Source organism: Anser anser, assembly GCF_964211835.1.
Source record: "Anser anser genome assembly, chromosome: Z".
Taxonomy (NCBI): Eukaryota; Metazoa; Chordata; class Aves; order Anseriformes; family Anatidae; genus Anser; species Anser anser.
This window is the reverse complement of record NC_139723.1, coordinates 76,026,132-76,053,446: the sequence shown is the minus strand read 5'-3', so window position 1 is coordinate 76,053,446 and position 27,315 is coordinate 76,026,132. Positions and strand designations below refer to the sequence as shown.

Sequence of the window (27,315 nt, the reverse complement as noted above, 5' to 3'; positions counted from 1 at the left end):
AACTACTTTTTCTCTTAGGACAGAAGAGGCATTCTTGGATCAGCCTGCTCTTGTGTCTGCAGTCCCATTTGTCACTCTAACTCAGTTTCTCTCTCTTGGCTCTGTAAAGAATTTGTTTGCATTGTTCTGATCTCTGTTGCTACAGAAGACTGAAGGGCTCTTGGATTTACTGCTACCATTTCAACCCATCCTGATGAGAGGCCTACAATGCATCTTTAGACAGGTCCAGGTTTGCTAAAAGAAAATTCTAGGTAAGGATCAATTTCTTCCGCTGGCTATACCCATCAGAATTAGTTCAATAGTTCACCTTTCTTGGCCCTCCCTTTGATCCTGCAAAACAGTTAGTTTATTATTTACCAAATGATGACTGCCTAAGTCCTTGAAGGTTATTTCACTACCATGTTTAGTCTAAACAAATGCAACTTTTCTTATCTCCTTGATCCCCATTAAAGGTCTGTCTTCAGTAAGGGCTGTCAGGTAGCATACTGATAGCTGAAGATAATCTTCTTGCCTACTTCAATGCACTTTTATCTTAGAAACCTTACAGAAATCTTTAAATGTCTGAAATCTGGCACTACAGCTTTGTTGCTGCCAATGGCATTAAATTCTGAATATAAACAGGCTGTACATTCAGATAAAATCAATCTAATTATTTAAACCTAAAAGGTAGTTCTGTGGAAGTTGAGGAAATGTGTTGATTAATGGAGCAACATTGGGAACATTCAGTTCTGCCTTTATTTGCCTCTTGTTCCTGAACTGAACTTGGGGGGATCAAACCACAATATTGTGCAACTATGTGAGAATTTCTGGTTCTACATCAACAATTACTACCATAACCATTCCTTGCTAAATGAGGCAAGACTTTAGAGTTTCCATATTTCTATGCTGATGGAGCATTAACATTTTCCCAATATTCCTTCTCTGCTGATACTTCCTGGTTTTTTTTCGTGCAGCAGAGCTCCAGGTGTTTTTTGCTTAAGTGTTTGTACTCTGCTCATCCAGACATAAGCCTGCTATGTTACTGCACTGGTGTGGTGCCTCAGAGGGCCAGAGCTAACTCAGACTCACTGCCAAGGTAATACAACAGCATGTTTGGTGCACATTCAGACAGCCCAGAGCACAGTCAGATTAAGCATCGTATACCTGCAGAAAAATGAAAACAGACTGTAATATCAGAGCTCCCCAGGTTCAAGGGTTCAAGTGATGTACTGAAGCTCTACACCAGGGTTTCCTTTTTTTTTTTTTTTCTGAATAGCGAGTGAGGGACGATACCCTGACTTCATTATACATTAGTAGATCACATATTCCTTCATGCCTGTTCAGTCACTTTTACAAACGTATATATCTAAGGTGAAAGAGAGCAAAGGGTCTACTAATTCCTTTCCTCCTGTTCTTGAAGGAACAGAGAGAACTGAGAAGGCTTCCATGCTCTTAAACTGTTATGCACCTCTTGGTTCCCCTGTGCAGTCATACCAAGTTGTTCACTATCTTTCCTGAAACACATCATTTCTACCTATGCAAAAAAACAAAGCCATGAGCTCAAGAAATACTTGTTAAGAGTCCAAAGACGGTAATGGGGGAAGCCACTTATTAAATAAAAAACAAAAAATGCTCCATATCCTGCAGTCCTCTATTTAAGTAATCATGTGGTTGTTAGAAATCAAAGCCAAATCACACAGTTCTTTAGCCAGAAGGTAGTGCACAGGATTGTAATTTACTTAGTGAGAAACACTTCTGGGAAAAGCAGAGCAGATGTCGAATAAAAACATAATAAGCAGTCTAATAACACTTCCCTGCCCCCCTCTTTTTGTTATCACGCCAATTGTTATATTAAACTTTATCCACAAACAGGTAACAGAGCTAAAACATACAGCGTGCCATTAAGCAAAACATTTGTTTTGGGTACCTAAAGAAAAAGCTTTCTTCTGCTAACAAGAAAGCACATGGTGCTATGTGATGAGAGACCAGTCTCAAAAAAAACCAAAACAAAACAAAAAACAAAACAAACAAACACAGTTGACATGGGGTGGCTGGCCAGGGTGGGGGGGACAGCTGCTTAAGGATGGGCTGGGCATTGGTCAGTGGATGGTGAGCAATTGCATTGTGCATTACTGGCTTTGTACATTCTACTATTATTATTATCATCATAATCATTATTATTATTACCCTTCCTTTTCTGTCCTTTCAGACTGTCTTTATTTCAACCCACAAACTTTTATTTTTTCTTCCTCCCAGCTCTCTCCCCCAACCCACTGGGAGGTGTGGTGGGGTGAGCAAACGGCTGTGTGGTGCTTAGCTGCCTGCCGGGTTAAACCACAACATGCTGGTAAGTAGGATTACTGCAAACAATACTGGCAATAAGTTATGAGGAAAAGAAAACTAGGTTTTCGTTTTTGTTCGGAGAGGCTGAGAATTTCAAGGTAGGTACTACATAAACCCACTTGCTTTAAATAGGTTTGTTAACTTAATTTATTTTAAAGCCAAAATATATTACAACGTATGCTTTCTCACTAAATGCAAGTAAAACCTTACCTCTTATAGAACACCATCCAGATAATTTAAAGCAAAGATGAAATTTGCCAGTAACAAAGTCAAAAAGTAATAGAAGAAGAACATGGGAATTACCTCTTCCACAGGTAACACTGCAGGCTGTCCACTCTCCATATTGCCAAAAATACTCTGGCTCTCCAATCTCATTCTCATGACTTTCTTCTTTACGAACAGTGTATTCATACCTGATTCCAGGGTTAGTCTCTTGAAAAAGCAGCTGGAAAAAGAGTGCAGTTTATTTACTTATTTATGATTATAATAATCTACTGGCCCAAGGCTTTCCATGCGTGAAAGCAGAAGAATCACCAAGGTTTAAAGCAGCTACCACCAGTTCCGAAATTCAGACCAGCAAACCTTCCATTCAGTGGTGCACACATGTGCCTTTCTAAGACACAGCTGTTTGCCAGGCACTTTTGCAAGCACAGGTGGGAATAAGTGGGTCAGCATAATTGGCATCCTATTGACTTGTAAGAAAAGATAATGCAAAGTCCATCCAAGGCACTGGCAAATGTGTTGCTGATTAAGAGCTATTGCCTACCATCATTATAAATGGTAATTACCCTATAACATGAAACATTTTGAAAAAATATCCAGTAGGTCAGAAAACTACAGATTTTATTCAAATCCTGCTTTATTTTTTTTCAATGTTTGTGGATTAAACAGGAAAATTCCAGTTGAGATGAGCCACCCAAGAAATTCACAATTTGGCCAACAGAAGGGAGAGAAGAAAAACATTTTCAAGGGATAAAATACTGAGACAATGAACTTCTATTCTTCCTTCTAATTGTTTCCTTGGCTTTGTTCCTGACAGTGATTGTTGAGTTACCCATTAGATGTGCCTTCTCTCCAGACATTCAAGGTGTGAAAGTGGTGCCCATCATTCCTCTAGCACTTCTTTAACGGCATGGTGGATACACAGGCAAACAAGCCGTGAAAGAAAGATACATTCAGAGAACAAAGGGGCAATTAAATTTTTTTTTTTGCAGGATTAACAGAAGCTGGTTACATTTAAGTTAGAATCTATAAAGCAGTATAAAAGAAACAGAAGGTAGAAACCTCAATCAGTATATGCTAAGCAGATCCATTTTAGTTACCATAAGCTACTGATCTGTCTATCTAATGCTGTACTTTGTTGCTCAACATAAGCTGTCACTGCTGTCACTCTTTGCTAGCTCACACTGTTCCCAGCCTGACATCAGCTCCTTTTCTGGGATAGTTACTTTTCCTCTGGGTCCAGTTCATATCACAGCTACTTTTGTTGGTCTAAGCTGGTACATGAGATTGGAAAGTTTGAGCAAAGGACTGACCAACAATAGGTGGTAGTATTCCTATCCTAGTGGCAGCACTGAATTATACTAGTTTTTAACAATCAAGCTATGATATTGGATGTGTATTTTCAGTTACGATGAACTGCCTTCTCAAGCAACATGTTCATTTCTCTCCAAAATAGCTTAAGTGATTTTTGCAAGACTGCATGCTAATAGCATTATCTAAAATATACATATTTTTCCAGCCTTAGTGTCAAAGCCCCAATACATTCTGCTGCCATCCAAACCCAGCAGGCTCTGCTAGTGATAACCTATTTACCTGAATCCATATTGATTCATTGGTGGGTCCTGGAGCAGTCAGATTTTCTAGATCACCTGTTCTGTCATACTGAAATATTGTTCCTGCCACTTTGTATTCACCATTCCACTGAATGATAAAACCTCCATTCAGGTAATATTTTTCTGGATCTTTACTTCGCACAGCAAGGAAATTGCCTGCTTCTGCAACTTCTGTGACTCTGATTCCCCTTGCACCTTTTGGAATTAGCCCAATATCAACATATCCTAAGAGACAAAAAAAGATACATGGAGGTGAACAACAAAAATGACATTTCATTTTTACTTCAGATATTTTAAAACATCAGCTTTGTTTGAAAGTATATATAAATGTGCTATCACACAGCTTTTATCTCATGGTATTCTTTTCAGTTAGTTAATGGTGGGACTTTCCAAGCTAGGTTTTCCAATATTAGTTGGGGAATATGTGATGTGTTTAGGCCATGACAGAGGCATTTAGAAGGGATATGGAGGTGAATGCTTTTCTTAGCTGCACCAGATGAACTCTACTCCATCGGTAAGTGTCAACATCTTTATAACCACACCTGAGGCCTCTGGAATACTGCAATGTGAGTGCTCTGGAGAAAGGCTATGGAGTCCCAGTAGGTTAACAGCCTGTTGTAGGAAAGGTCTTTTCAATTTGCAAGGAACATTTTCATCTGTCACGCATGGATGTACATAATTTCACATCCCTTGTCTTAAGTTACTGAACTTCTCCCTGACTATTTCCCTTACATAGCCTTGCTACAAAAACCTGAAAGTCATTCAAATGCCTCAAATTACTAAGATTAGTTAAACAGATTATTAAAACTCCTGAGTTTCATAAGAAAGATCAACAGCTCTTTATTCATGAGCAAAATTATCTGTAAAAAAAGATTATTGATATCTGTGTTAAGAATAAAGCCAGAGAACCTATTACAGAATTTTGTTTGTACTGCAGGCAATACAAGAAACCAAGCTCAGTGCTTCTCATCTTAGAGGTAACTACTATTGCTGCTGAATGAAAACTGTAAAAATAGGAAGTCCACACACAAACTTGAACACAAACTCAAACAGCTTTCTTGCTATTGCTCCTGGGTGGGCTTCAGAAATCTGATGGAAGATCAGCTCTATAAGCAGGTGTCCTGTGAGCGTGAGCCGCAGTTTGGGTTGATTTATTTCAAGTTTGGCAACAATGTATGTATGTGGTTCCTCAGTTCTCATCATACATGGCTGAGGTCACAAATTAAGTCTGAGAATCACATCCCCTTCACCTTTCTTGTGAAATAAGCACATCATCTTTTATTATACCGACATAAAACATACTGGCCACACTTAGTGATCTTCTGAATCAATGCTATCCACGTACCTGAAGTACTAATATGCCCTGTAAACTTACTGCAGTAAGTGCCCCAAAGTCTTTAACATCTGAATTTTCCTTACAGCTTTTTTTGTAAGGTGATAAGTATTGGTGCTACTGTCATATATTGACAATGGTACAATGAAAAAAAAAAAAAAAAGGATCTGTCACAATCTGTCTACTTCAGGCTCTTCCTAATTAAATTCAATATATTTTTCCTGCGAATAACGTTAAACAGTATTAACGTTAAACAGTGTTTTTTCTGGTTGCCGTCTTTTGCAAGTTTTCTAGATTGACTGTGGGAATTTAAACCTTTCAGTCTTTCATAGGTGAAGGGAATAACAGAATCCTTAGGATTACTGAATAACTTCTATTATAGGAAACTAGAGGTCTAGGTCTATTATAAGTAACCAAGGTCTAATGATTTTCGCAAATGTTCTATTCATTCAGTGCAGCGGAGACATATTATAAGCACAGTATGTGATCGTGTGAGTAAAGACTTGATTAGATGGCATACTCACAAGTGTGCCAAATTAAGACAGCATGCAAAATCTTAATTGTATCATGTCCCAAGAGCTTGGCCTTGCAACCTTGGTGTCCTATTTCCAGCAGATTTTTTTCCAGATGTAATTGGAATAACATTTGCTCAAAACAGAAAATATAAAAACAATCAATTTTGGTTCTAACATAAAAGTCTGTATCCTCTCAAGTTTTTGCATAACTATTTCTGTCTGAATCACCCGCTGTTGCTCACAAACCTGATTTTAAATATATTACAGCTGTATGGTGATAGGTGTTACATTTGGTCAATGTATCACACTCCTTCCCCCTTGCCCTTCTTTTTTTAACTAGCTAAATTATCTCCTGATTTCCTAGAACCTCACCCTATTTCTCAATGAATGTTATCTGCTTCTGAAAGCAAAGCTAATCAGGAGTGAGCTTTTGACTTTATCATTCAACATAATAATTTTTTTTTGTTTAAAAATGAGGTGGATGGTGTCTATATAATTGCTCCTGGTTATATGATTCCATCTGATAACGATCTAGTAATCTGAGATTCAATAACAGTTAAAATGTCAGCTGTCTAACCTACATGCTGTATTCATTAAATCCTGGAGCATCTAAGCTCTAGGTGCTATCATAACACCTGTGAAATGGCAACTTTCAGATGCTATTAATCTTTCCCTTTTTAATAAAAAAGCTATATGCTCCTAATCACAGATGAGAGCACAGTATGAATAAATTCATGCAAACCTTGTAGGCACAGCTCTACTAGGACCGAAGAGCTTGCTTCTCTTTTCCCATTGCTGTGAGACAGAAGTAATTTCTGTGGTTAGCAATGTATTGTACATCAGATTATAATCTAGCTATTTCTCCTTATCACACCAGCTCTCATCCTGCTCTCCAGTTTGTCATATCTGTGACTTTCTCACTTTAAAATGTGAGTTCCTGATGCATGATTTTCCTCTGAGACAGTTTCTAGGCAATATCACAAGCATATTACATGGAAAACAGCACAGACTCCCCATGGCTTATCAGGTTTGTACAGTTACATACAGCCTTCTCATGGAACAGAGGGAGCACTGCAGTGTACGATGGCCATGGGAAAAAAAAAATGTAGTTCACAGACAGTTCCCTAAGTGAGGATCCAGAAGACCTTACAATCTCTTGGATCCATATTTGCATGGCTATGTCCACACTCTGTCTCAGGAACACACCAGAACTCCATCTGCACTTGGATAGCAAGGGACAATGGTAAGTGTTGATTCAGTTCCAACCAGGTTGGTCACAAGGTGACAAGCCCGGGATAAACCTTCAGGTTAAGGCAAATACAGCCACAGTTCCTTGTTTGCACATCACTTTCTTAAATCACTTTCTTAAAATTCAGCCCTTCACAGGAGTGACATGCACCATATTTTGCCTTCTGACTGGCAGAATAAGACCTCTCAACCTCTATTGTATGATCCCATATTTCTGGATTTTCAGAAATTCAAATGTATTGTCCCCTTCCTATTGAAAACCCAAAAATAAATTTCACACAAGAAGAGTGAAGACAGGATAATTCCCTGTCCTTTGCCTCACCCTCAAAATCTTCCGCCTTTTTGTTACCCATTTACTCCACGCTTCACTTGCCAAAGTCCTAAACCTATATCCCTTGCACGTCAGTCTTTCTTTTACCTCAATCCTTTTCCTCATTCAGGAGTGCCATTTATTTTCCTTCCAAAGAGTTTGCATGCCCTGTCAATGGTCTGCTGTATGGAACAACAGCCCTCTGCAGCCACCACAACAATGTGAGTAACAGGGACATCTCATCCCCCCCAGTACTCTATGGTAAAAAAGCAGACTTCTACATTATTCACAGGATAACTTGTAACTTCTTTGCCTGCCTAACCCTAGATCCTGCTTATGGTGCAATCTTTTGGCCCTATTAGTTCAGCTGAAGCAACATAAATGGTTTTGCAAAGGAACTTGCTGAAAACCTAGTGTGGACTGCATACTGGCTAGCATTAGTGCCAACAGTTAAGACCATTTGTGCAAATCAGACCTCTTGATTTGTTTTCCAACACAAAACTCTACTGGAGCCCATTACACTGATAAAACTGTCACTCCTACAGCTGTGTCAGGAATTCCTGGACAACTTTCTGTATTTTGCATCCAAAGGAAAGGCATTTGAAAGAAAATCTGAATAAAAACACAGGTTTTAAAACTTTTTTTTTTTTTCCTGAACACGAGCGGGTAAGACTTCAGGTAAAACCTACCCTGAAGTGAAAGGCTGAAGTATTTAAAGCTCTTTTCTAGTGTATCATTTGTCTATTATCATTTGCAACCTAGTTGTCTTGCAGAGACATTATACTCTGCTACAGTACCAGAACCAAGAAAGACCCTGCTGGGCCTACGTTCTGAAGAAAGCTTTAGATCAGAATATATTAGCTTTGCTTTTGTAATTCTCATTAAACATTCAAAAAAACTCATTTTCCTTCCCTGCTGATGGCACCAAGTATCCTGCACTCTGGGCCAGTTTCATTAGCTATACTGAATTTATGACCCTGAAGTCTTTATGTTTACATAAACTGTTTAGTAGCCACTGTGTCATAAATCTGTGTTATATGACAGAACATCACAGTACCTGCAAGTCAGAGACAAAAAGAAGCCAGATGTTGTGAACAAAACGCATTTTCCTTTTCTCAGTTTCATGCCTGTTAACATCAGTAAGACAGTAAGATCCATACATTGCGTTAAAAGCCAAAGAGCCCACCAACCTTTTCCTTTCCTGACCTTTTTCCTTATTTTTTCTGCCATGGAGTTGACTTCTCTACAAGGGAAAGAATCTACAGAAGCTATCTTTCTTTTCTATTTTTTTTAAAGAATCTAAAGTAATTAAATAATTTTACTTAACATTCAATATTCCTCAGTGGTATCTGTTAGTGAGGTTAATTGAATCTTGAGGAAAGGAAAAACTAAATGAAGATATGAGACAAGATGAATTTGAATAAAATTAGAGGCAGCTATCCTTCCATGCATAGCAGTACCAGACCATTTCAGAAAAGCTGTTTCTTGAAAACAAACTTCTGATCATCTGCAGCCTTGCAAAACTTGCACACAAAGGCAGAGTGAATTATAGAGTTGCAGTAGGAAAAGATCAAAGGCTGGAGGATTACTGCAGTATCAGAGGAAAGAGAGCTCTAGATTTTCCTTTGTAAGCCTCACATACGTATACCACCTGCGTGGTTGTAGGCATCATCACAGTTCATCTACAGGACACAGAGTGTGGGGGGTGGGAGGAAAGGAATATATCCAACATATCCACAGTTAAGAAAAAAAAATGAAATATTAAAAGGGCTTTTCCCACAAACTTCGGAAAACCTTAGCAAACCATTTCTAAATTATTAACTCAGATTTTATTTGTGCAAGTCAGATTATTTAAATGAAAAAAAAAAAAGCCTGCCAAAGACACGCCTCACTGCCCTTTCTCTCTCCCCACCAGCATGGTACCAGTCACTGCTCTTGAGACTTTTAATCTTGGCAGCAGGATCTTTCCTCAACCACAGACCTTGCTCTAAGCACGCTCTCCAGCACCCTGTCTCACCCCTCCTGTCCTGGTTTCCCATTCAATGCTGTTCATCCCAGCCGTCTCTTCCACATCCAGCTCATCATCACACTTCTCTCTCGGTTTTAGTTCCCCTTCTCTCTTCTAGACTTTTTGGCTCCAGTTCATCCCACACAAGTCAACTAAAGGCCTGAATGTCTCACTGGCATTGGTGAAGAAGGGCTTGTTCCATCAAATGCTGATTCAGACCTCCATAACCCTGCCGGGAGTCTTTCTCGCCTTCCAGCACAGAGGCGTCCCACAGAAGCTTTTATATAAACCAGATGCAAAGTTCTGCATGGGGAAGAGGTTGTACATGGCCACGAGAGCCAATGTTATCACATTCAAGATACTTAGAAATAAACTCTCAAAGCACTCAGTGCAGCATTTTCTTGGTGCTTTACTCTGTCTACAGATTCAGTCCAGATTTTCCAAGGGCATTAATTACATTCATTTTGTAAATGCACTTACTATTTGGGGTTTTATCGGTGTAACTTGAATAGGACTTGTTAGTCTCTGACATAATTTTTATTAGATGAGGTGAACTTAAAACGTACGGACCACTGATCTTTTCTGGCACAAGCATGATTCACTGTGAAATATCCATTTGCTATTTCCTATGCAGATTGATCACTCAGTTTACAATGAAAAGCATTTCTTTTTTTTCTTTTTTTTTTTTTTTAATGCAGAAAACAACTTCATCAATGGAAGAGTTTAAGAAAAGAACCCATTTTACCAAATCCTTCGCTTTGATTAAATGTCATCTTCACTGTACGACAAGCAGAGCCGTCTCCCAGGCAAACTCCACACTGGTCTTCAGTTGCATTGGAATTTATCTCATAATCACAGCCGACAGCCTGGAAGAAAAAACTGTCTCAGAATAAATATGGTCTCCACAATGAATCTTCAGCATACTCTGTCGTCTTCTAAGACAGGGGGAAAATCAGTCTCATGGCAGAGTATATATTCTACATAAAGAAACTAATAATAGAGATCATTGCATCTAGGTAAAACTCCTGTGGATTAATATGATGCTAAAAAGAACAAAAAAAACACACTACCATGCCATGAAACATACAGTGGTGATTAGATTCATATACTTCAGATGGAAACGTGACTCCCAAATGGCCTCAGCAACTAGGATTGCCCCAAACATCTAGGATTTGTGTCTGCTTTTTTATGCTGTAGACACAACCATGGATTCCCAGGACTACAATGCAGTAACGGAACCAAAGATAGGTTCACCAGTACCGCAGAGAAAACCCAATATTATACCCACGGACCAATGCAAACATTTTCTATCTCTGGTCTGTTTTCTCAACAGATGTAAAACAAAAGCTATGCGCAGGAACAGAAGCTTTGAACCTATATTAATGCTGGTGTGGTGCAGGGGGTTATTGCTGGAGATTCACTTCCTGAACATGCTGAACTTATAAAACTGCACCCATCCAAAGATACAAAGCAACTCAAGACATGACAGACCACTTTCTGATTGCCATGTCAGCTTTTTGTGGCAGTCCCAATGCAGAACAGTTACTGCAGATAACTCCCTGGCAAAGTGAAACTCTTCAGCAGGCGTGAAGTTTTATACCCATGATGCTTGCTTCTCCAGTTTGCCCACATAAGGCAATGTGTCAGAGAGAAAGTTGTGGTAAAGACCAGTATTTCAGTTCATGCTTGGTAGGGGGTCAAAGCAAGAGAGAAAAATTATTGATTTTGAGTCAGGGCAAATCTTTCTTTCCAATGCCAAAAAATTTGTGCGCTAATTCCTCTAAACTTGAACAAAATCTTTTATTTTTGGGATGGCTTTTTTTTTTTTTTCTTGGCTCTCTTTAAGAACTAGCAAGGTTTTTGAAGTTAAACTGTTTTAATATTTAAAATGTGGTATGAAAATGATTTTATGTTTCTTGAATTTTATATCCATTTACTTGAGTAGAAGTAGCACATGCCCTCACCAGAAAAGTGAAAGTGTAATATGTCTGGGTTAGGCACAGCTGAAGAGTTTGCTCCCTGCTCATATATAAAGTCAAAAAACCTTTCATCATCTGAGTCAGCTTGGAGGTAAGGCAATGCAAAGGTTCGGATTTCCCTGGAACTGCTCTCTCCTGACATGAACAAAGCTCAGCTGCAGGAAGAAAATCATCCCCCAAACTTTGAAAGGCTTCATGCTAAGATAAAACTATAAAAATACACCAGGGAAAGGATCCTAAAATTTATTTAAGAAGGCTTTAAACAGCCAGCTTCAGAAACTTTGCAAAAGTTATACTATAACACAAAAGCTAGATTGTAATGTATTGTTAAAATTCGCAGATTTATATTTTTTATAGTACTGCTTTCCAGACAAAGGGTGTACCGCATAATAGCACACTTGAGCTCCTAAAGCTCTTTAAATGGTATCTGCATTTCAACTGCTTTTGTCACAAGTCCATATTAATGAATTTTAAAAAACAGTTACAGTGCTTTGTACCAGAGCTAATCATCATTAATGAGGAGCAGGCTGTGGCTCTCCAACTAAAATAATCTCCATGTATTGTTCCATGTTTGCTATGTGTATCCCTACATCGTAGCTTCCTCTGTAGCACACCCTCATGCAGATAATGTGCATCAGGCAATGCACAGTCTTCAGTCATGAATAATAAATAGGACTTACTGCTTTTTTTGGCTTAATTTGAAGAACATTTCAACGAATTATTTTGTCTGCTTCCCTCCTCCTTGAATGTTTCATTTGGAGAGTCATTTAACCTTTTAAAAAACTTTTTCTAACAAATTCAGAATAGAATGTGTCAACATTTCTGTCACTCCACATTCTCTGCTCCCTCCTTTCCATATTCTAGTTTCAGATTGAAATCACTTCCAAATTTTGACATGAATTAGTGCATAGTTTCAATCCCATAGGTGTTACATTTCTTGATTTGTTGAGTTATTTACTAAATAAATAAAATTATATTTAACTTGGAGATAATAGAGGTAATTCTGGGCAAATTGTTGTGCTGACTCAAGCCCTGAAGGACAGAGACCTGGCTGGTGCTCTGGGAGATGAAGACAGGGACATTTGCCTCACAGCTTATCCCTTCCTACACTCTCTGGCTGGTATATGGATAATGCTTGCACAGGAGCTTGAGGCACTCCTTTTCTCTGGTCTGTTGCAATCCCAGGCTCAGTCCCAATATGCTATCCATACCTCACAGACCCCAAATCAATTCTTACGAAGGGTTTTTTGTGGTTTTGTTTGATTGTTTGTTTTTTGGCAGTGAAGCTCCATGATTCTGTGCCATCATCACAGCAAGGTAAACTTGCAGAATGCAGTCCAGTGTCCAATATTCAATAGCTATTAACAGCATCTAAGACATCTGGAGGCCTTCGACAGAAGACTGCCTCTGATTTAGATGAATAACCAACAGGCTGGTGGTAGTTAAAGTTTTTGTCTGCTGATTTTTCTTAAAATAAGCTTTCAGGTGTGGTACCTGCCAACTTCTCTGAGCCTCTTGATGTATGAAAATCCAGGCATCCCCTCTTTTGATTCTGATCCTATTTCAGCTTCAGTACCTCAGCTATTGTAATCTTCTGTAAGCTCTTGACAGGAAAGCCCATCTATTAGATTAATCTAAGTATAAAGGCTTCTTCATATTCTACTATCTTTCTGTCATTTTAAGAGCCAGAAACACCTGATCTTTTCCTCTGTGCACGAGTGATTTAATGAACAGCTAGAGAAGCTGCAAAGATAAAAAGCATGAAAAGGCCCCATGTTAACAAAGGTGTTAAACCATGTCACTTACATTTTTACAGAGGTTTCACGAAACACTCATCTGTCACTTAATGACAGGACTTACCCAACACCTTTGAAACATTCTATGAAAAACAATGGCTGTGCCAAAAGGATCTGCAGCAGGCACTCCACTCTTATTTCACAGAAGGGAAAAGTTTTTTTTAAAGGGGAAACTTTTTTCCTCACTGTTATTGTAATGTCTTTCGCAGACATATCTCAGCACCAAGGACCATGTTTACAAGCAGTACAGAATGTTACAGTGATAAGCACATGCTAAGAAGGTTCATGACCACAGTTTTGCCTCCAAGCATGTAGCTATTCATCTAAGGATGGATTTAATGAAGTATTCAGAGTACTCAGACACCACTGTGATAAGTGCAAGATGATTCTTCCTCTTGCCAAGTGCTGAGATCTAACTCCTCACCTATGAGCTAAGTATTCACTACAGTTTATATTTTGCACTTCCTAAGAATGTAAAGAAGTAGATTTGTAGCTCTTTTCTTAAAAAGATGCATTTTCTGGTGTATCTACCGTACTATCAGTACATTTGTTAATAGTCTACAAGCAGTTACCAAAGTCAGCATTATCAGGTTTATCATTAGACCACAGCAGTAACCAGCCTCCCTGGGGAGTCCAGCAAGTTGAAGTTTATTTTCTGTTCTATGCACACATTCACTATTAAACAGAATGTTGGGGATAAAGTGTTTTAGGCTGACATAAATTTGTCATTGCAAGTTTGATTTTTTTAAATAGATTTTATCTTTTTTTTTAATATGCAAATGAAAAATCTAGAATTGGAACTCTAGCACTTCATGTTTTGCTACTAGACAATATTAGTGTTTTTGAGCTTCCCTTTTGAACCTGAAAAAAAAGAAGTCTTCAAGTTTTATCATTTTTGTCAAATAAGCATTTTCTATCATGTTCTTAAAAGGTTTCTGTTCAGCTTTATTTACTGTTCATTCTTGTTTGAGTGGTTACACCCAGATATAATTTATCTAATGTGAGCTGTCAATCAGGCATTCTGAAATGAACATCACTGAGCATATTTCCTTTGTGAGCACCAACATAGTATGAAAACCCCAGGCACTGAACAATGTAGTCCTGAACTACTATGCTGTCACTGGTGAAAGAGTCCAGCACCACAGTATGATCACTTTCCTGCCTTTGGGGTGCCAATTAGTGTCTCTGTATGGACTGTATGTACTCTGTATCAGCTCAGATTGTTCACACATTGCCATACATTTCCCTTATTAACACATCCATGGCATCAAAATATGACATCCTTGTGACACGAAGGGAATGAATCCCTTTGTCCCTTCCAAATATAACCACAGAGACTTCTATTTCGGTTTTCCCCTGACATTTGAAACAGCTTGTACCTGACCAGACATCACTTGACTTATCTATAAGCACAGCAGGGTGTGGTGCAGGGGTCCCCAAAAATGAGGCATCTGGATAGCTGTGTCACAATAAATAAAGCCTCCGCTTTACTGCCTAGCTACAGGGGTGCTGCTGGTGGTGAAATGACCTTAATATCTAGCAGCAGGTCATCATCTTACAAGGCCATTAATGACCATCACAAAGTGTACATTTTCATGCGTAAACAGCTCTAGCAGTCATTCATTATAAATACATTTAATTGAACTGTAATTTTCAGGCCAGGTTTTACCTTCTTGCTCCAGTGAATTGTACATTATTTTTGTTATTTGTTACATATATTTCTAGATGCTTCCTCCTCCCTTTTATTTCTTTTCCTCAATCTTCTATCTAGATATGCAGGAGCCATAATTTCTAAAGATGCCTTAAAAAGCATGCCTAAAATTTCTGCAAAATTGCCTGTTAAAGAGGATCTGTAGACTAAATACAGGGTATTAAAACAAGAAAAAAACAGCAACAATTACGCTCTGATTCTATTACACATATGCTCTTGTGCACCCTCTGCCTGTGAAACACGCTGTGCTAACACGAAACCCTTCTGTGCCATTGCATATGCATTGCAAATTGGCATCACTCCCTGCAGCCCTTTGTCATTGCCCCATTCACCAAGAGCCTTTTTGATGCACCTGAGACCAGCTTTATTACTGGTCCCACCACACAGTATGGAGGCAGAAATAATGACTTGAATTGTCTGGTTATGCTACGAGGTAGGAGAAACAATTTAGTTCCTGCTGCTTGGTGACTAAAAGGAAAATAGCCAGAGATATTACCCTGTTGTCACTTCCAGAGGCAGAGACTTTTGTGCCAGACTGGCTGTGGGGAGCAGATACAAAAAGTCCTTGCTCTCACTAAAGGGTATGTCCTGGATGTACTGCCTGAATATCAAAGTTACGTGAATGCTATGTTATGCTTCTAAGCTCTTCCTTCCATCTGCCTCCCCCACAGGTCTACAAATAAAGAAATCATGATCTTGTCATGTTGGCCACAAGATTGCCTTGAACAGGGAAAGATGTGCCCCGATGTGCCTATTCCTCTTATAATCTGTCTAGATGTTTCTGAATCAATTTCCTGTTGGGCTAGCAGTGGGAAGAGGAGATTGAACCATAGTGAATGGTAGTAAAAGTACTACAAAAGCATTGAGATATGTAATCTGCTTTTTAGCAAGAGAAGAAAAAAAAAGAAAAACACAACACTTTCTTCCCTAGTACTATAGTTGTGTAATTCAATACTATGTTAATCTCTCAATATAACAACCACACATTACCACAGAGAACAGCTCACAGATTTGCATGACTGAAGGTCATTTAAACCTATTAAAATTCTGTGCAGGAGATGAATGCTTGTTACAAACAGCAGAGATGCCAGGTCCTCCGCTGTCGAAGTCTGCACACTCTCAGCGTGTTCACCAAGCTTTCACTTTTAGACCATGCCATGGCATATTTAACCAAACTCCTCAGTCTGGAGAACTCATGTATGTATCACTGCTCAGCAAACATACTATAGTGGCAGTATCTTTATGACTCTGTGGGAGCAACCAAGTGCTCTAATAAGAATTAGAGTCTGCTTGTGACGTATAATTTAAAACATATGAAGATCGGTTATGTTCCTTAACAATATTCCAAATAAAGGGAAAGAGGCACCCAAAAGATGAATGCAGAGAAATATGGTTAAATAGCAAACTAGTCATGATATATCTTGACAATTTTAGGTAACATTACTAACAGATCTTGTTGCCTCCTTCCATTTCTAAGTTGGGCATCATTACAGGATTGGGTCCAAGAAGGAAGGCCAAGCTAGGTGAGAACAGAATAAAAGGGTTAAGGGGACTGCATCCCTCTTCCTCTTATTAGCACCAATTGGAAAGAAAACATGGTGGCAATTGCAGGCATGTAGCTTTGAGATTCCCCTTTGCAGTCTCTATTTCCAGTGCAGAGTGATTTAATACCATTGCACATTCAGGGAACTCCTCTTAGGTGTAAATGACAGAGCAGAGGGCCCAACCGTCTTATTTGCCAGGTTCTCAAGTGAGTTACCAGTTCTGGTTTGTTTCTGATCAAGAAGTTCTAAAGAAATACCATACCAGCATCTAACAGGAAAGCGTCCTTGTGCAGTGAGGCATAGGCAATGCTTCTGAAAAATGAGGCCCCGCATATTGGGCAAATCACAAAGGCCAAAAGAGTCAGCACTGGTGTCTATGCTTACTTCCCCATGGATTTACCAGGACGGCTAGGAGACCGTTCAGTATACCTAAAGTAACTAAAATGAAGCACCTCAATCCATGTTAAGTCATCTAGGTAAGAACAAGTTATCTGTCTGTTCTGAGCAAAACCATGGCTATCTGAAAAATCAGGTTAAAATCAGCTGAATTTAGGAGATTAGATTCTTGACTGAATCTGAGTCTACCTATCTTCCCTCCAACCCCAGCAACTATGAAAACTCTGAGATTCGTTGTTAAACAGGAATTACTCTGCAAACCAAATATGTGAGCAATATGGACAGACAGATCTAATGTACAACATCTCACCATTTTCAATTTTTTACTAAATTTCAGGTTGAAGTGTTATTTTAGGACTTAGAACAAACATGAAGTGCTTTTGTGAGATAAAGTAATGAAAACCAAAATATGGCGTTATTAGACACTGCTGTTAATGTTTGTGAACTTTTTCCACGTTATTAGCAACATGTTGCTATTGGAGTACAAGAATTATGTACCAGACTAATTATATTCAATGTATTTCTAGATTTACCATGATCTGCAGTGTATTTATTGTGTTTAACTAGCTGGACTAAAATATTAGTGAATTATGTTGAGAGGTACTTGAAAAAGCTTCTCCTCAGGTGTTATGCTGGGCACTTTTTTATATAAAGACACACTGTCTTTCAGATATATGAGATATTTGGGTTCACTTATTCATTGCTGGCTCTCATCTGTGACAGCTGCATGATTATATTGTTCACTCCATGATTGTGATTCCAATTAGACCTGTTTGTCAGAAGATCTGAAGTGGTAGTCAACATATGAAAGGCTGACAAAACCATATTTATGATAGTGTCAGTACTATGGAAGAAATGCTTTAGTTCTTGGGACTCAAAGCCTTTCTATTTATGTTGAAGTATATCTGGTATCTAGAAACTGCAATTAAAATTTTCCTTTCAACTCCAATCTGTCAATCATTCTACTGTTTCCAAAACAGGTATAAATTTGAATGGTCACAGGCAAAGTTAAATACAGAAAGCATATGGAAGCTAAAATTAGCCACAGTGATCACAATCCATTTGGGCTGGAAATCAGAACATAAAAGCGTAACATCACAAAGACAGCCTTCTGGACCTAGCTTCTTTGGCCTCTTGTTAGTAAAGAGCTGATACAGTTTGCAACATTTACTACACTTTTCAATACAGTAGGGTTTGTTTCCAGCTGGCTTGAGCTGTTCATGAGCAGGTCAGTTTTTTCACCATCACAGTTAAAAGGCCCATCCTGGCTCTTAGTAAAGCCAAGCGGAATCTCTTCACTGTGAATTGGAGCAGGACCTCAATAACTCCCTTTCACAAATGCATGTTCTGCAAGGAGAACTTAGAACAAATCTTTTATTGCTGCTTTCTGAGGGACTGATGTTATGAGGTGTATTAACTACCAACATGCAAAATATGCGGAGAACCTCATATTTATTCTTCAATAAACAGAACATTATTGAGCCACATACCACGTGTTTGCCAGTTACCTCGTTGTACAACATTATTCAATCTACTGTTGTAAAGGGAAATAATTTTAATTATCTTTAAAAGCAAACGTCTGATCTTACTACAAGTCAGTTTAGAACTGCTACATAGTGTGCAATACTAAACAGCATTTTCAAAATAAAACCACATAGCAGTGACACCAATTACAGCCCTAAAACTACTATTCATGAAAATGTTTCACCAGAAACAAACAGGCTATCTTTAACTGTTGTTTTAAAGCAACAGAAGAAGAAAAGAAGAGTTCGAAGGTACCAAAAATAATTAGCTCTCAGGGTAATGGATTCATTAAAACTAATGGAAATGTCTCTCACGTCTACTGAGAGAAGTTGTTTTTATGAACTTACTTCCATGATCATTAAAAATGCAATAAAATGAAATGCATACCGTGGTTCTTCAAAAAAAAAAAAACCACAACTCACAAAAACATGAAGTATTTTCCCATAACTACATAAAATTGTAGAGAAAGAAACATGCAAACATACCCAATACCTTACACATGCCATTAATACAGATATCTCTGCTGTGCCTTCCTTCAAAGCAAGGAGTACCATCAGTGACTGCATCCAACATCTTCTCTGAAAAATGGCCATCTATTGGACGACAGTGGAGCTCACAGGGGTTTGCTGAAATGAAAACAAAGATACTTTCTCAGAAAACATTCCAGCAGGACATTGAAGTGCAATGCACTGAGAACGACAATATATCTTCACTGCACCACTCACTAGCTTTCTCTTATATTTACTGACAAGAAATAGCATAATTAGACTCAGTTACCAAAGCAATCATAGTAATGCTAACTAGCAAGTAGCAGAGGCCTGACAAACATGACTAGAGTAGGAAGAAGCTAGAGTCCTGTACCATCAGACCTCCCACACCTCCACCGCTTTCTGTTGCTGATATATTAACAGCCAGCTGGCTGAGTTGAGCAGTAACAAGGCCATCATTTGGGATGGAGAAAGGGACAGGAAACTGGCAAAAACAACAGTCATCAGTAAGGGGAAAAGAGGAATTTGGGAGTAAGATTGCCAAGGCTAGGCAACTGGTTTTTATCAGCTGATGACTGATTTGAGATAATTTATAACTCCTGATCGGTGCTGCCGTCCCCTCTCAGTGAGCAGTGAAATGATCACTTCTCATCTTCTGCCTGTCAGTCACATCACTGCTTAATTTCAGATACCTGCTGGCAGTTAATAAGTTATTTCAAACACTTGAGTTTTTTCCTGGTTGGCAATTTATGAAATGGAGATAATACTGGTGGGTCTGACATATCCAGGCTTGTTATATATAGATGTGCAATTGAGAAGAGAAAAAATGCAGCAAAAGCAATCTGTGATTCTCTGTAAGGGCTCAGCCTTATACTAGTCCATACATGGAGTAAAAAGAGCCAAACAGGCACCTGCCCCACCTCATAGATGCTGGTCTTCGGGAGCCTGAAATTTTGAATCTCAGGTTTAGGAGCGTCAAAGGACACAAGTTTGATAAATAAGTTGTATGCACTGAAGATGAGCTTGAATTGAAACCATGGTCAAAGCCAAGGACATAATCTCTGCCCTCAGATCACTACCCTAGAAACCCTCCAGCACAGTCACAGAATCGTAGAATGGTTTGGGTTGGAAGGGACCTTAAAGGTCACCCAGATCCAACCACCCCGCCATGTGCAGGGACACCTCCCACCAGACCAGGTTGCCCAAAGCCCCATCCAGCCTGGCCTTGAGCACTGCCAGGGATGGGGCATCCACAAACTCTCTGGGCAGCCTGTGCCAGTGCCTCACCACACTCAGAGTGAAGAATTTCTTCCTAATATCTAAAATAAATCTCCCCTCTTTTAGTTTAAAGTCATTCCCCCTCATCCTATCACTCCACTCCCTGACAAAGAGTCCCTCCCCAGCTTTCCTGTAGGCCCCCAGACTGCTATCTGACTGAAAGAAAAAGCTATCCACTGTCACATCCAGGAGGGACAGCAGCAGCAGAACTGTCTTTTGCTCCTGGTCTGTTCCAAGACCCTGGTCTAGCTAAGTGCCACAGCAATTTGTTCATGCTCTGCAAGCCAAAATCCTTTGCTGAGCAAAGCAGTAGGCCTTAAAACTGCCAGTCAGCAGTTCAAGGCACCATATTGAGACATTTTACTAAAACCTCCCTGGGTGCTACAGAGGTGCCTCTGCTGAGTGACAGTTTCATCCTATGCCTGATAGCCAACAACTGCTCCCCTGGTCTCAGAGCAATGCAGGGTAACTATAAATCGATATCCTAGCTGATGAATTTCTGTTTCCCCTTCCTCCTTTGTTGACCTTGCTTGTGTCATACAAAGAGCTGTATTTAGAATTGGAAGAGTTTCTAGTAATGAGAGAAATTCAATTTTTTGCTAATGCAGAGAAACCAAATCATTTCCTTTAAAAGAGCTTATGCTTTTGAAGGGGGAAATTCACTTTCATTGCTCTGGTTTGTACAGCACTAACATATATACAGCACCATGCAGTGCACAGAAGTGACAGTAGCCTTTCTTAATAAAGAAAGGGCAATAGGGAGATTAGAGGCAGAGGGGACTGAGGTAATGAAACTGGTGGAAATCAAGGTGATAATCAGTCACATTCAAGAATATCAACAGAGATTGAACTATAAAAATCTCAGGCAAGAACATAAAGTTTGTAAACCTTATCAGTCCTCAGACCCTCTGTGAAAACTGTCAGCCATAACCTCTGTCAGCTGTTCTGATAACAGAAGTCCTGACAAGCAATACAATTTATTTTACTTTTACCTGGAGAAATTGGGTTTTGGCTAATTTGATTATGTTAGTGCTCTAAAGTTTGCTTCACCTTATTTACCTTCTCACCACACCATTTTTTTAAACACTAATCACAGTATTCATATAGTAAGGAGAACAGAAGAATCCCAGCAAGCCCGTGACCTGTTCAAAATGCACCCTGACTGATCCAGACTTTGCTTAAAGCTATTTCAGCTTTTACACTGCTCATAATGAAATATGTAGAGTAGTAGCTTGGTATCTGTATCTCTTCCCTAGCTGTATGTTGACATAACAAGCAAGACGGTATCCAATTTCATCTCAGAAATCAATGAACAAGAAAAAACAGGCAGTGCTGACTTCTGACATATTCCTGTCACGACGATGGTCTAACTATATAACTCAGAAAGAGTTTGTAGGGAAAGATAATCTTCCTCGCTAAGCCAAATGAAAAAGTAAAAATAAATAACAAGCAAACTTTCAGACTTGCAAAGCCTCATGACTCAAAGAAGAGCCTTGTAGGCCTGAAAGCTTTCCTGTTTTTCCTAATTGTAGTAACTCATCTAAAAATAGATCCTATCTGTACGACAAATGCTTTTCTTCCTGTCAGTTTTCTACTGCGACCCACTGGAAATGAGAGATTATTGTTCCTTCCCCACAGACTCACTCCTATCCAATATTTTATACTCCTGTCCTCATTCTTAAAGCTATTTTCTTATTTCATCTGCATGGAAGGCTGATTAGGGCCCTGCTGAGGAAATTATCCAAACACTATATTAGCCACTCATTTGCTGAAATTATTTACTTATCTATCATTATTTTATTTTTTTTTTACAGCTGAGCCCAGAGATCTGATGAAGTATCAGGGCTCCATTATTCTAGGGCTGTAAATAAACAGCATGAGAATCAGTCACTGTCTTCCAAATGTCTAACATTTTAAACGTGAGACAGATACAGGTGTAGAAAGGTCTTACCTCCTATTTTCAGATAGAGAACTGACACACAAGGAAAATACTTTGCCTCATATGATGGAGGAACTCAAAAGCAAAGACTGGCACTGAATTCACATTTTCTAAATCTTATTTTAGTCCTCAAAAAACTAAAAAGAATAAACAGAGTTCAATGCAAGCATTAGGGTTGCTCAAAAAGAACTCTTTAAAACAGCTGGTTTAGTTTCCATACTTCAGTAAATTTAGTTAATTCATGATGATACTTTAACAAAAAGGCTGTCATCTTAGTAATTTTTAAGCCAAAATACACAGAAATTCTTGCGATCCAGCATACACATGGAATACTACATCCAACCTGTAAACATTCAGTAATGGTTAGATTTCTGCCTGAAATTCCTCCACACCAAAGTAGGATCAAAGCCACTTAGATTGCTCATGCCCAGATTGTGTTGTAATATAAAATGATAATATTAATTCCTCTAACCTTCTACGTAACCAGCAATAAAAAACTCTTAACGTGTAATCTAAGTGCTCTTGTATTATTTTGGCTGTTACTGCTTCTCCTACCTTTCACAGACATGAAGAACTGCAGGAGCCTGCTCTCCCTTGACTCTCTTTGTACTGTCTCTCCCCCGTCTTGAGTTGAGAGGCTCAGAAGCTGCAGCATGAAGTTCAATGGCATAAAACTTGATGCTGAAACTTTTCACTTGATGGTTAAAGCAGAAGAGCTACATTCACAACGAGCTAATAAGACCATGGGGTCCTGCTTTTCAAAGTCAGCTAACAAGGGCACAAAACTGCTTGAGGCTTTGTAGCTTCCAGACCTGAGCACAACACTGCATGGAGCCATGCAGACTTGCTAGCCTGTACCTCTGCTAGCTCAGGGATATGTATGCAATGCACCTTTAGAAACAATCTTCAAGCACTTTGCATTTAAATCACTCAATCTTCTCTTTTCTAGAGAAGCACTTGCCGTTTTCTAGCCTTTACTTTAAACTATTATTTTTAAATTGCTTGTCTTTCACATTGCTCTTCTGTGAACCTCCTCCAGATTGTCTGTATCCTTCTGGCATTGCATTGGCCCTAGTTGAACATGTGTGCTTTTTTTTCCTGCATATATCAGAACAGAATTCAGATTCACCAACTGTAAACAAAACAACGTGAAGATAACCAGAAAAGAACATGTTCCCTGCTCTGAGCAGAAATACAAAATTCAAACGTTTCCCTTACAGCTGACTTCCATGAGTTTGAATGCAGGAAGGGTCCTACTTAACCTGACTGAGATGGATGTGATTAATCTGTCTGCCAGCATACGATAAGGTTTCAATAATTTTTTCCCCACTTCTCAAGGAATAAAAGAGGTGGGCCTCTACTCTTGAAATCCTTGCCAATGTCAGAACTGGATAAGGAAATCCAAAACAAAGAAAATTAGAAAAGACAATTGCCAAGCAGACAAAACAGGTAAAAAGAAACTAAGGTGAAACTACCTTATCACACTAAAAAAACTTGGAACTGCAAAAGAAAATCTAATTCCAAAACAATGGCAGCAGATGCATTATCTTGCACTGTTAGCTGAAACCTTGTGACTATATCAGTACAGATCTTACTTGACACACAGATATATTTTGGAAGAAATATGAAATTTCCCACTCTTTAGCTACATAACCCCTATGCCAGTGAATTAGATGATCCCGGCACTCACTGAGAAAACAATGGTGTTTATATGATTATTTTAATCACTTTAATGTAAGACTCGTGATGACTATGTGGACTTTAAGTCCTAGGAAGCTATCAGGTTCAGATAAATGTAATTTGTCAAAAGGTATATATATATATACCTATATAAAGGTGTATATATATATATATATATATAAATAGATGTGGGCTCAGCCTGATGACAACAGAAGTAATTTAGCACCGAAGTCTGACTAAAGTGTCAATGCAGGGGCCAGAATTATGAGAACAATTCAGTAAATACCCTGGTCAGAGCCACCATATGCTTTAACCACTCTTGAACCTGCAAGTTCCCTTCATGTTGACATTCCCATTGATATTCAGGTGCTCTAGCAAGAGCACATAGGTTTCTGTGCTCCAGGGCAACTCTACAACAGGACTGTGCAAGTCCCCAAAGGAGGCTCAAACTCATGTAAAACAGGGAGGGAAAAATCTCGAAGTATTTAGAACCTTAACCACAGTTGGCGTAGGAAACAGCAAGGTATTATCCACTTCTTTCCTTCCCAGTTGCTTGTTAAAGCTACTTGTTGCATCTCACTATTCACAAGAGAATCTTCATGAAGGTACAATTTACACAGTGGGAAAGAACACTTAAACAGTGTTTAATTAAGTGACAATTATAACTTGGTTAAGGAAACTATGTAAATAAAGATGGGAGAGATGGTCATCAAGGTTTCTTTCACCATTTTTTCAGAAGGATGAAGGAATGCAGAAATTAACAGCATCTAGAAAATTTCTGTCTCAGGGTTTCGTCTCAACTAAATGTTTTCACACAAAAACTGTTACATCGGTCACGGTTTGGTAAAGCTTCAGAACACTTTCTTTTCCCCTTATATCACATGTGCAGGGTGAGGGAATTGAAAATGCCTGATAATAAAACATAAGCCAAAACCTTCTTGGCAGCAAGCTTCAAGTAGGAACAGAGTGCTCCAAAAATTCTTGAAAATGGGATGGCATTAGTTAGGGGGAAAAGTAAGGGAAGATGGTATAGACCGAGAAAGGTTGGCTGACTTATGGCAGACATGGTGATTCAGTCTCCAGAGCCCTGAAGCGTCAGCTCTCTTTGTGGGGGTTTACAAGAGACTGTTGGTTTGCTTTTGTTCAAAGTCTCGTTTTGTTTTGGACAAACACAGGAAAGGCTCAAACTGCTCCATCTCAGACGGAGAACTGACTGATGAACCTACTTGAAGTTATTTTGCCTAGAACACCGTTAGAAAACACTGAAAGGTGAAAGAAAATTAAAATTTGAGATGACTGGAAAACTGCCAGATGTACTGCAGTGCAATAGCTGGACATGGCTGAACAAAACTGGAAGCACTGAGCCCACAATAGCCACCTACCCCCATAAAAATACAAAATGATGTTAGATGAAGGATCAGCACAGGATTTGGCCAACTCTCTGTGTAAATGCACATACCCTGAAAACCGACCTGAGGAAGCCAAGATTCCTGTAAGATAGAGTTTAGCAGCAAGAAAACACTTGATGTTAATAGAACATAAGAATAAACTTGCAAACGTTATTTTTAATTTATATTTAATTTTTATTTTATATTTATTTCGTGGACCCCACAGATCATGAGGGAGAAATGCAGATCTACACTGAAATTCTGGCTGCTGAGAAAACAATAGACAAAAATAGACAAAAAATCTTGTAAGCCACAGAAGAAATATTTGCTTGATATTTGAAGGATTTGGCAAAAGGTCACCAAAATCGAGGATGTTTCAAATAGAATAGGATAGCATAGTTCAGTTGGAAGGAACTTACAAAGATCATGGAGTCCAACTGCCTGACCTTTTCAGGGCTAACCAAAAGTAAAAGCACGTTAATGAGGGCATTGTCCAAATGCATCTTCAACATTCACAGACATGAGGCATCAACCACCTCGCTAGAAAGACTGTTCCAGTGGTTGGCCACCAGCATGGTAAAGAAATTGCTCCTAATGTCCAGCCTGAACCTCCCCTGGTTCAGCTTTGTGCTGTTCCCACATGTGCTGTCACTGGTTCCCAGGGAGTAGAGACCTGCACCTTCCTTTCCATTTCCCCTGCTCACGAAGTTGCAGGGAGCAATGAGGTTGCCTCTGAGCCTCCTTTCCTTCAAAGTAGACAACCCAAGCATCCTCAGCCTCTTCTCATACGACAAGCCTTCCAGCCCTAATATCAGCTTTCTTGCCCTCCTCTTGCCCTTTGTCCAGTAGGATGCTTTGAGGAATGCTAAGGTCTTACTAAAATCCAGAAAAATTATGTCTGCTGCCTTCCCTTCATCCACCGAGTGGGTGACCTTATCATAGAAGGAGATCAAATTACTGAGGCAGGACTTTCCCTTCACGAACCCACGTTGATGAAGCCTGATAATTGCTTTGTTCTTTAACTGACTTTCAGTAGTGTCCAGGACAATCTTCTCCATAGCTCTTCCAGGGATTGAGGTTAAACTAACAGGTCAATAGTTTCCTGGGTCATCTTTCATGCCCTTTTTGTAGAAAGGTATAGTATTGTCTAGCTTCCAGCCAGCAGGGACCTCTGCAGACTCCCACAACCTTTGGTAAATTGTTGAGAGAGGTCCAGCTGTAACATCCCCTAACTCTTTCAGCACTCTGGGGAGAAATTCCGTCAGGCTCCATAGACTTATGAATATTTTGCTGATACAGCTGTTCACTTACAATTTTGGTGACCACAGATGGGAAGTTACTGCTCCTAGTCATGGTCCTCCAGCTCTGAGGACCAGGCAGCCTAAGATTTGTCATTACTGTTAAAAACTGAGGCAAAAAATAAGGCATTAAATGTGCCTTTTCCTCCTCCTTACTTTTTAGGTCACTATCTGCTCCACCTATCAGTCCATTGTTTTCCCTAGACCTCCTCTTGCTGCTGACATACTTGAAAAAGCCTTTTTTTGTTGTCTGACACCACAGTGATCAGTGTCAACTCAAGCTGGGCTTTGGCTTTTCTTGTTCTCTCCCTGCACTTGCAAAATGTAGCTCTCTCATCTCCCTGTGAAGCCTCATATCTTTTCTTTTTCTGCCCTAGTACCAGAAGGAGTTCCCTGTTCAGCCAGGCCATTCTTCTGCCCACTTGCTTGACTTGTGGCACAGTGGGATTGCCTACTCTTGGGAATTTATTCAAGACATTAAAAAATTCAGAGCTTCATACCTGTGTTATAAACTGGCACCCAGTGGTAGAATTCATTTTGGTAGGGAACTGTGTCAAATTCAGTACACTGCATCTGACGAAAGGTGGGCAAGCCTTTTCGACAGGGGCTAATATTACACATGCGATAGCGTTTCCTTTCTCCAGTGCAGTAGTCTCCTCCAAACTGTGGTCTAGAAAAGAAGCATTGAGATTGGGATGTGATATTCTGGGTGAAAAGTAGTTT

At 39.3% G+C, this 27,315-nt stretch overlaps 1 protein-coding gene across 3 annotated transcripts in view; it reads right to left on the bottom strand.

Moving 5' to 3' along the window:
• Positions 1-27,315, bottom strand: part of ADAMTS12 (ADAM metallopeptidase with thrombospondin type 1 motif 12) — a 171,716-nt gene that overhangs the window by 33,755 nt on the left and 110,646 nt on the right. For all 3 annotated transcript variants that reach the window (XM_083818567.1, XM_083818566.1, XM_083818568.1), the window contains 5 exons: positions 27,093-27,262; positions 19,014-19,147; positions 10,317-10,437; positions 4,138-4,382; positions 2,626-2,767 (listed from right to left, as the gene is read on the bottom strand). In XM_083818567.1, coding sequence (XP_083674693.1) covers positions 2,626-2,767; positions 4,138-4,382; positions 10,317-10,437; positions 19,014-19,147; positions 27,093-27,262 — 812 coding nt within the window. The remainder of the gene's footprint in view (positions 1-2,625; positions 2,768-4,137; positions 4,383-10,316; positions 10,438-19,013; positions 19,148-27,092; positions 27,263-27,315) is intronic.